Genomic DNA, 9,193 nt, shown 5'->3' on the forward strand with positions numbered 1-9,193 from the left:
TCTCCAGGCAGGGCCAGCACCGCCAGCCCTCCCCGCTGGCGTCCAGCTAACAGTCCCCCGGCTTTGCTAAAGTACCTAAGATTACTTTCAAATACCCTTTCGAACAAGACCTCAGCAAGAGGCCACTAATTTCTATGGCACAAAAAGCCACTGGAGAGAGATCCGTTTGTCAATATCAACCAGTGCAGCAATTTCCCATCCTCAGACACATCGGCCTATCGGAGCTGGCAGATGTTTAGACAAGATTTTATAAATCGTTCAATCTCAGCCCATAATGAACCCCAACTGACCATTCCAAAGCAGCTAAAAGCACCGGAGACCTCCCCCGCTGGGATCCAATAACGCTCTCATCCCGCACGATTATTAATCACAGCATAAAATAGGTGAACCTCTTGAAAAATAAGTGTATGATTGATTAAAGGGCAATCTAAGAAGCCATTATTCTTGTTTTATAACCGTAAGTTATATTCACTCAATTTATCTTTGGAGAGGAAATAAATGATTGTTCATTTCTTTTCCAAAATTATATGGATAGCCACATAATTTTGCTGAAAATTAAGGTGGCAGGGTTGCTGCTTTTGTGATTCCAACCAAAGAGGGTACATTCCTTGACTGCAAATTTTAGACCTGTTCTGTAATTAGGATGTGAGTTAAGGACAATAAAGACGCAACAATCCAAGGCTGTTTAAACTTTTCTTGGGGGGCCCTTGGGGTAAGCATCTTTGGAAGGAAACCACCCCCTCTTGCCCCCTGGGGTTCAAGGGAGGTGTGTGAAAGGAGTCAAGGGGACTTCAAAGCATCTGAATAATCTATGTTAATTTTGATAATTCTGGCTAAAAATAAAAAAGAAACCCCTCAATTCTTTGCACCAGTAATTTCTCCTAGGGGTGGGACTCTCATTTACCAATAGCATGGTATTTCTCTAGCTTAGTTTGTTGAGGAAGTCCCAAAGCCAGCATCACAAATAAATATAAAATGCACAAGCGCGTCAAATCATTTTATTTTCCAAGTTTTAAAAATTTACACTAGCAAGGACTTTGCATATTCAGAAAACAAAAATTTTTGTAATACATTTTTATATAAATAATCTAGAACCACATGTATCTCCTTATTGTGTAGATCTCTCTCATTTGCCTGTTTTTTTTTTTTTTTCTTTTCTTTATAAGCAGAGCAAGAAAGAAGAGTTTGTTTCACACAGCTTTTCATTAAAAAGATGAGCTGAGCTCGCCTACAGGGTCCCAGCCTTAGGGCTCCAGACTCCAATCTCTCTTCTGGAAAAACGAGCCCCAAACACCATATTATTGTAGACTAGTCTGTTTTTATTTACAATTTAAGATATAAATTAGTAAAGAATTCATGTTAAACAACCAACAAAGATTGTATAACCGGCAATGTTCAAATAAAAACCAAGCAGAATTTATTTACAAAAAGTTTAGATTCCATTGCAATACAACTTGCATAAATTACTAGAAGCTTTATATCATTATAAAAATAAATATCAAATTTGTTTTCACTTGTGAAGTACTCAAGTTCTTCAATCACGTTTTATTTCTACTGTGTACATCTTTTACAAATAAATTTTACAGTAAATCCTATCACACCTATAGAATATATACCGTGGCAATGAAGTGATCAATTCAAGATATCCTGAGAAAAAACAGATTGTTTTCAAAATTCACACATACATGGGGGAAGCTATACTATGCCGAGAAGTTCACATATGTCCACAACAGTGCGTGGCAGTCCTTAGGTCTGTGGCTGACCGTGCTGTGTGGGTCCTTCACTTTTACAGTGGCACAAGATACGGTCCGGATTTAGAGATCTGCTTTTTGTATCTGTGTATTTATGAGAGAGCGTGGCCTGCTGACTTTTTTTTCCAAAGCAATTGTGACACCTACCTGTGGACCAAGGAAAAAATCAAATCATCCCAAATCCTTCAGCCCCACATGGACAATGGTTCTACTTCTCTTTCCCCTCGTCAAGATCCAGGATTAGTAATTTTGCCTGGCTGTAGAGGCAGGCATTTTAAAGGGCTTTGCTTGCACCAGGAGAAATTCAGGGTCCTGTCTAGGCCATCTGTACACAGGCTGAAAGCCGGCCTGCTAGAAGCCACTGCTTTGTGTCTCCTCCTCTTCCCCAGCGGAACATCTACACAAGGGCTCTGAACTGAGTTTGTGTGCTGTTCCCTCATCAAAGCAGATGTCTGCTAGGTGTTTAGCAGTGAAAAGCTGTTCCATAGGACACAAAAATGCCCAGATTCGAATCATCTATTTTTTTCAAAGACAAAACAATAGCATGTTGCAATATATATTCCAATTAGGGTGATTTTTCAAACCAGAATTTGAGCAAAGAGGGACTCTCTAAAACAGACACTTCCTCCTTAAAAAGGAAAAGACCCCAGGAGCCTTGCTGTACAACACGCTCAGCGAGCTGATCACTGGAGGGGACTCCACGTCGGAGCAGCACTTGGTGCCCACTTACTTGCGCTGCCGAGCTGGGCCTTCTATAGGTAGGGCTGGACGCCTGCGCCAACCACCGTGCAGCCCTCGCTGGCATCTGTCGGGGGAGGGGGCAGTGAGTGAGAACCAGCCGCAACTGCTGGCGGCCAACAGCCAGACACCAGCGCAATCTGCACCCGCAGCAGAGCCCCAGGTGAACTGGGCTGTCTGAGAGGGACACTACCTCTGTTCCCTCCACTTCCTGACATCCCCCCTGAACTCCTCTCTCAAGTAGCTTGAATTATGCACCACAGAGCTAACACAGTAAAGAGACAAGGAACGGAAACAAATCAGGCCTCTACCAGTAATGAGAACGTTGCCTTTCCTTCTAAGCAAAGGCGGAGGGGGAATTCCGGCTGTGACCCTACCTCACCAAACACACGGAGGGCCGCTGGAGGAGGCTTGAACTCTGGGCAGAGAGCAGGGCCGTAATTGGCATTGTGTGGCAATACTTGTTTGCCAAAACCCAAACAGTTATGATGATAATATTAATCATCAATTAAATAAAGAGTAAATAATAATAGGGTAGATCTAAAAGGCAGGCTCCGCCCTCTCCCACTTCACTCTCAGCTCTTCTACCCCAGCTCTCGCCTGCCTAGTTCTAAGTCCAGTGGTGGCTTCTCCAGACTCACCACAGGTTCCCAGCCCAGCCCTCCTCCTTCTCTAACCCTACGGTCTCTCCCTGCAATGCCTCACGGCCGGGCAGCCTACCTTTCTTGGGTTCATAGCCGCCGCCCGGGGCTCGGTAGTGCGGCTCCAGCGGGTGTGCGCCTGCCTTTCCCGCGTCGCTTGCTGGCTTGGGCACAGCGTGCAGCGTCTCGCTGGGGGCCGCGGCAGCCGCGTTGTAGCGCAGGAGGCCCTGGCCCTGCAACGCCGCGTTCAAGTTCCCGTAGTTTGTGTAGTTGCCATAGAAGGGCGTCGTGTAGTAGAGGTGACGGCCCAGCAGTGGCGAGGCCGGATAGGGCGAGCCGCCTGGAGTGGCCCCGGTCGAGGTGGGTGCAGCAGCGGCAGGCAGCCCCGGGGTCGCACAGCCCGGGCCCAGGCTCGGCTGCTTGAGGTCCGACGTGGCAATCTCGGCCAGCGACCACAGCTTGGGCTTGCTGGCGGGCGGCGGCGCGCCCGGCGACGTCCGGCTGCCCAGGGGTGTCTTGCGGGGCACGGCCTCGGGAGCCGGGCTCAGCAGCGGCGCCTCCACACCGGTGAGCGGAGAGGAGGTCACGGGCTTGGGTGGTGCCAGGTCCCGCTCGCATTCGTCCTCCTCATCGTCTTCGTCGTCCTCCAGGTCGTCGTACTTGTCCTTGCACTCTGAGCCCGACTCACACAGAGGATCTCCGGCGCGGCAAGACAGCTTCTCTCCGTCTGACTCGGCAGAGCAGGAGTGATCCGTGAGCGAGTCCACGTGCAGGCTGATCCCTGAGGGCGGGGATGGGCAGCTTGTTGGTGGTACCAGAGTTCCAAGGCTTCCCCCTGCCCCAAACCCAACCGCGCACATAGGGCAGCCTAGCCTCCCGGAGGGCCCTCGGACTCCTAGGCCAACTCCAGCGGCCCAATCAGCGCTGAGGGACCCAGTCTCCAAGCGGATCCTGAGTGTCACAATGGGCATGTCCCCCCTTCCCCGCCTGGGGAGAAGCTCCCCTACTCTAGCCGCGTCCCCGCTCACCTTCGTCCTCCGCCGAGGTCTCCGTGCCCTCTTGTGCCTTGTCTGGACTCTCGTCCTTGCTCCGCGCCGCGTCGCCGTCTTCCTCGTCCTCGTCCTCGCTTTTGTTCCTCGGGGCCCATGTCATCTTGTTCTCTTTTTTGAGGCGCCGGCGCGCGTTGGCAAACCAGGTGGAGACCTGCGTGAGGGTCATCTTGGTGATGATGGCCAGCATGATCTTCTCGCCCTTGGTGGGGTAGGGGTTCTTGCGGTGCTCCTGCAGCCAGGCCTTCAGCGTGGCCGTGGCGTCACGCGTGGCGTTCTTACGGTACGCCGGGTCATTGAGCTGATATGGGTAGGCCGCGCTTCCATAAGGGTGGTAGCTGATAGCGCCGGTCATCCCGGTCGTGTGCGCGTCGTAGGGCGCGCCCTGCAACCGACAGCAGCACGTGAGTGGGTGCACAGGGACAGCGGGCTGCACCCCAAAGGTGATGCTGCCCCCCCCACGGCCCTGGGTCTCCCGCGCTCGGACTGCGCAGCCCTTAGCAAAGAACAAGAAAGCAGCGGATGATTTAAGGCCAGGTGTTGGTCACAAAATGCACTGCAGTTTTATTCCCGAAATTGCGTCCTATTTCACCTTTCTAAAACCATACATCTTCCCCTAAATGTTGGGAGCCTTCCGCTCAATGTACACAAACAAACGCGCCGCGCTCTGGCCTCCAGGTACTTTCGTGATGTCTAAATTTCCCCGGAAGCTTGCAGGGCTGCACCCCCACCCCCTACCCGCCCTTATATGGTTTTAAAAAACACCCCAGAGCCCCCACTCCGCTATTCACCACTCTAAAGCTCCGTAAATCCAATTTGCAACTCAGAAGCCAGTCACCGTTTCGAATTCTTCAAATATGCGGTAATTAGCATTTTAATTCATGCCTTAGCTTTTAAATTCAAGACATTTGCAGTCTTCTCTAAGGCCTCCGCCACTCCGCAGCTACCCAGGAATTCCACTGAGGGAGGCAGTAGAGACAGCCCCCAAACGGACTGGATCGCCTGGAAAGTGCGGGGCCACCGCCCGCCTAGGCCCGGCTGAGTCTCCTTGAGGCGCGCGAGCCGGTCTGGTCGCCAGAGCAGGCGCCACTCCCGGCTCACTGGGGAGTGCAGCGGCGTTCGCGGGACCCGCGTCCGCCAAAACCTTTCTCGAAAGCTCGGTCTGGGAGACTGAGGGAGGCCGAACCCAGGGCGCCTCCGGAATGGCCTCGGAGCCACAGCCCGGGCTCTGCTCCCTCCTGCTGCCCGCGGCCGTGCCGCGCGCGGGACAGGAGCTGCCCGGCAGCCTCCCGGAAGTCCCGCGCCCACTCTAGCGCCCCAGGCCAACGTAGGCTACTGGCTCGCCCAGACCCCCGTCCAGCTTCAAGGGAGCCTGGGACAGCCAGGGACAGACTTCAGCCGGGAGGAACGCGGTCTCCAGGCTCTTAGGAAAATTCTCCTGACCAAGCGAAGCTTGCCGGCCTCGCTATCTTCCACCGCAAGCCTGTTCAGACTCTGGAGCCGATAATCGGACCTCCTCCCTCGGCCCCCCCGCCGAACCTCAGCCCACCCGTGTGCCCCGATGCGCACCCCGAGCCCAGGAACCGCATCCTCCGCGTCCCCCCGCGAGAGATTACCATGTAGGACGGGAAGCCGGCGGCAGCGGCGGCAGCGTCGGCCGAATACTGTAGCGGGCTTCCGAAGCCGGTGGCCGCCTGTGCCGTGAAGGCCGCGGAGCCCGGGTACGGGCTGAAAGCCGAGCCAGACGCCGAGCGCGCCAGCTCCTCGCTTCGCGGCGCCGCCAGCGCGGACGCGCCGTACGCGGGGCACGAGTAGAGCGCCAGCGACCCGGGCGCTTGGTACAGGTAGCCCTGCGGGTAGGACATGGTGGGCGCGGGGCGCAGGGCCCGCGTCACGCCGAGCAGCGGGCAGCGCGCGCGGCGCCCTCCATCCACGCCCGGCCGGGGCGCGGCGCGGCGGTGGGCACCCGGGCTGCGGGCCGGAGCTGGCTAGCTTGGGCAGTCGCCTGGGCGGCTGCGGGCTGGGGATCGGTGGGGTGGCAGCGACAGCGGCGGCAGCGCGGAGCCGGTGGGCGCAGCCGCGCGCCAGGCCGGCGGTCGGGGTTTGGGGGAGTCTCGAGTCGGGAGTGAGGAGTTGAGGAACGAGCGCTCGAGTTTCCGAGGGACATTGGAACGCGGAGCTGTCCGTCACGCGCTCATCTGCATATTCGGGTGCCCGCCCCTCCCCTGCTCCGCCCGCTACCGCCGCCGGCCACGGCCGGGGGAGGGGCAGCAAGGCGCGCGGGGAGGAGTGGCGGGGAGAGGGGCGGGCGCAGGGAGGGACGCGCAGGCTTTTGTGGCACAGCCGCCCGCGCGCGCTCCCCGGCCGGGGCCCGGCCCCGGCCCTGGCCCTATAGCTGGGCCTGGCAGAGCTGTGCGCCTGGGCACGCACCCCTCCCACTCGTACGTGCTACAAGCCGCCTCCCCCGGCCACCTCTGTCCCCTCCTCCGGCCCATCGGCGACCACCCAGCCCCCCTAGCTCAGCGCTGGCGACTCCGAGGCCGCCGCGGTCTGGCCCGGCCGAGTCCGTAACAAGGAGCCCCGAGCTCACTCTTCGGCGTCCCGCATCGACCAGATCCCTGTGTCCAGGCGGGAGGACCAGACGGGGACAAGCGCGACCCGGGCCCTCCATGCTGTGACGTGAGTGGCTCTCCTTTCCCTTTCCGCGGGCGTCGCTGCCTCCCCGCGTGGCCTCGCAGGTCTGATCTGCCCCTCGCGCCCTATCAAGCGCCGACCCGGATCCGGGGCGCCTCACTTTGCGGCTGTAGGCCGGGCCTGGTGGCGAGGCTTCGGCCCCAAGTTACGGAGGTTTGACAGGCCCTGGTGCTAGGACTCTACAGCAGCTCGCTGCTAGGGCTTCGCCCGGTAAAACGCCATTCCCGAAAGGTTTTATTTGGTTTTAATAAGTTCATGCCTCCTTCGGACTGGAGGTAACACTGTTACTGGAGGAACTTCCTTTGGCATGAACCTCTTCGCTGCCAGCTCTGGAAGGGATGAGAGTGTAGCAGACTGGTGGCCTTCGCGGTCGCACCACAGGTGGCCGAGGTGACCTGCGGTTGGCTGGGGAGGCGCCTCTGGGGGTCCAGGGTAGTACGTGGGCGGCCTTTGGGACCCCAGCCTTCCACCCTATCTCACTCCTTCACACCTCCTTCACCCAGCAATGGCAGGAGAGGGTGTCTGGCCAACAGGTCCGGTAGGGTCAGCAGTGGGAGCGCTTGGGGAGCGCTAAGTGGGACAGGTGTGTGTTGGCTCCTGCTGGGGAGCCCACCCAACAGGTGTCTCCCCGGGAACCACCTCAGAGGTGGCGGACATCTGCTCTGCGGGCTGGAGCAAAGCCCTGGCCTGCGGCACCTGTGGGCAGTGGTGGTCTCCAGTAACTGTGCGCCTCCCAGGCCTCCGAGTGGGGTGCAGCCGTGGCGCAGGAGCACAAGGCTTGGGCTGCCTATTGAGCTGCATTTTCCTCTTCCTGCTTCCAGGGAACCAGCAGTGGCAAACTGCAGCTTGGAACTTGACCAGGATCTTCCTCCCTTGGCTTTGGTGAACCAGTGGCAAGTCACTCCTGGTAGGTGTTTCCCCCACCCCGCAAATCCTCCCGGAACCCCAGCCCCAGCCTCCCGCTCCCTACCCTCCCTACATACCACACCCACCCCATCACTTCTTCTTCGTCTAGAGTTGCCCCACACACAGGGCTAGGAGGCCCAGTGGCCTGCACCCGGTTACTGGGGTCCCACTTGAGGTATCCTAATTCATTCTAGGGACGATGCCTTCAATCAATTACTACTGCGTGGGAGGGGGCAGAGGGTAGAGACCAGGCGGAGACACACACCGCATCTGCAGCCAGGTGGAGCCCACCGGCAGATCTCCGGAGGCCCTCGAGGAAGGGACCCGAGAGGAGAAGAGATGCACACCCGTGAGAGCGAATGGACCCGGATCACGTGGCGAGCCAACCAGTTGGCTTCCAGTCACCCGGGCTCGAAGTTTTTTTGTTTGTTTTTTAAGGCACTAATTTTTGTCAGCTGGGACGCTTGGCCTCCATTTCTAAAGGTTTCCTGCGGTGGTCATTAGCATAGAGATGTCTCCCTCTCCTCTCCTCTCACCCTCCCTACCTACCCTGCCACTTAGGCAAACGGGTTCCAGTGTGGCTCTGCATCTTAAGCCCAGGTTCGGTCGATTTTGACATCAATTAAGGATATAACCCGACAAGCGCGGCGTGGCTGGGGGCTCTCCTCGGAAGTCCGCTGCCCTGCCCTCTTTGGTTCTGCCGATGGGGACGAGGCCTCTTCCCTTCAGCGTGTGTTTTTCCCCCAGCAATTACACTCCTCCGCTGAAATCTAAATTTTCCATACTGCTGCCTGTTCCTAATAAAAACCGTCTACCTTGCGCTATTAAACAGTCGAATCGTACTACATGCCGTTTTTATTGGTAGTGACTGTAGCAAATTAAAATGCCTACGCAGGAACATTAACACTTACTCCTCGGTGTTATCGGGATATATAAACTCCGTTTCGCATGGTAGCTCCTTGATGTTTGAAAAATCACTTTTCCTTTGCTGAAGTTAAAGTTGGCTTGGTCTTAAGCATTTCAAAAAATGAGGGGAAAAAGAAAAGCATACTGCAGACAGGAAGCTGAGTGCTGTGTACCTCTCTGTCGCTGCATGCGCGGGTGGCTGTCCCGGTCCCCCGAGAACTGGGGTCGTGCGGGGAGCAGAGGGAACCGTGCGGGACCGTCCCCTGGTCGCAGCAAGATGGCTGTCGCGCCTGAGGGTTGGGAGGAGGGTTAAGGCAGGTGAGGTCCCGGGCTCCAGCGGCTGCTGCAGCTGCGTTGGCCTCCTGGCCGTAATGAAAGAACTGGTCGGGCACGCTGGGAAGCAGTAACTGCCTGGGAGCGCTAGCCCTCGCAACAACTACCGAGTCCTTTCAGGTTTGCTGCGCATCCTCCCCCGGCTCCCACGTGTGCACTACAATTTAGAAAACAA

General features: G+C 56.6%; 1 protein-coding gene and 1 long non-coding RNA gene across 7 annotated transcripts; one reads left to right on the plus strand and one right to left on the minus strand.

Moving 5' to 3' along the window:
* Positions 1–1,298: 1,298 nt before the first annotated feature.
* Positions 1,299–6,470, minus strand: Irx2 (iroquois homeobox 2). The gene is made up of 5 exons (XM_004625187.2): positions 5,796–6,470; positions 4,159–4,564; positions 3,210–3,911; positions 2,482–2,556; positions 1,299–1,898 (listed from the first exon to the last, which is right to left on the minus strand). Exons 1-4 carry the CDS (start codon positions 6,042–6,044, stop codon positions 2,504–2,506), a joined length of 1,410 nt encoding a protein of 469 aa, XP_004625244.1. The 5' UTR covers positions 6,045–6,470; the 3' UTR covers positions 1,299–1,898; positions 2,482–2,503.
* A 44-nt stretch (positions 6,471–6,514) lies between these two features.
* On the plus strand, positions 6,515–8,610 carry LOC111814064. Of its 6 annotated transcripts, none has more exons than XR_002819141.1 (3): positions 6,515–7,263; positions 7,377–7,780; positions 7,974–8,610. It is a non-coding gene; the product is annotated as an uncharacterized LOC111814064 (long non-coding RNA). The 6 variants fall into 6 exon arrangements; XR_002819143.1 differs by having other exon boundaries at positions 7,611–7,780; XR_002819144.1 differs by having other exon boundaries at positions 7,695–7,780.
* Positions 8,611–9,193: the final 583 nt, after the last annotated feature.

Source organism: Octodon degus, unplaced genomic scaffold (genome assembly GCF_000260255.1).
Source record: "Octodon degus isolate 3935 unplaced genomic scaffold, OctDeg1.0 scaffold00008, whole genome shotgun sequence".
NCBI classification, from domain to species: domain Eukaryota; kingdom Metazoa; phylum Chordata; class Mammalia; order Rodentia; family Octodontidae; genus Octodon; species Octodon degus.

Bases quoted from the DNA above. Each gene is read 5' to 3' on its own strand.
- Irx2 (XM_004625187.2), bottom strand. From the start codon at position 6,044: ATGTCCTACCCGCAGGGCTACCTGTACCAAGCGCCCGGGTCGCTGGCG. The intron at 4,565-5,795 runs GTAATCTCTCGC...TGTCGGTTGCAG, and splicing joins CCGGCTTCCCGTCCTACATG to GGCGCGCCCTACGACGCGCA. The intron at 2,557-3,209 runs GTAGGCTGCCCG...CTCCCCCGACAG, and splicing joins CGGCTATGAACCCAAGAAAG to ATGCCAGCGAGGGCTGCACG.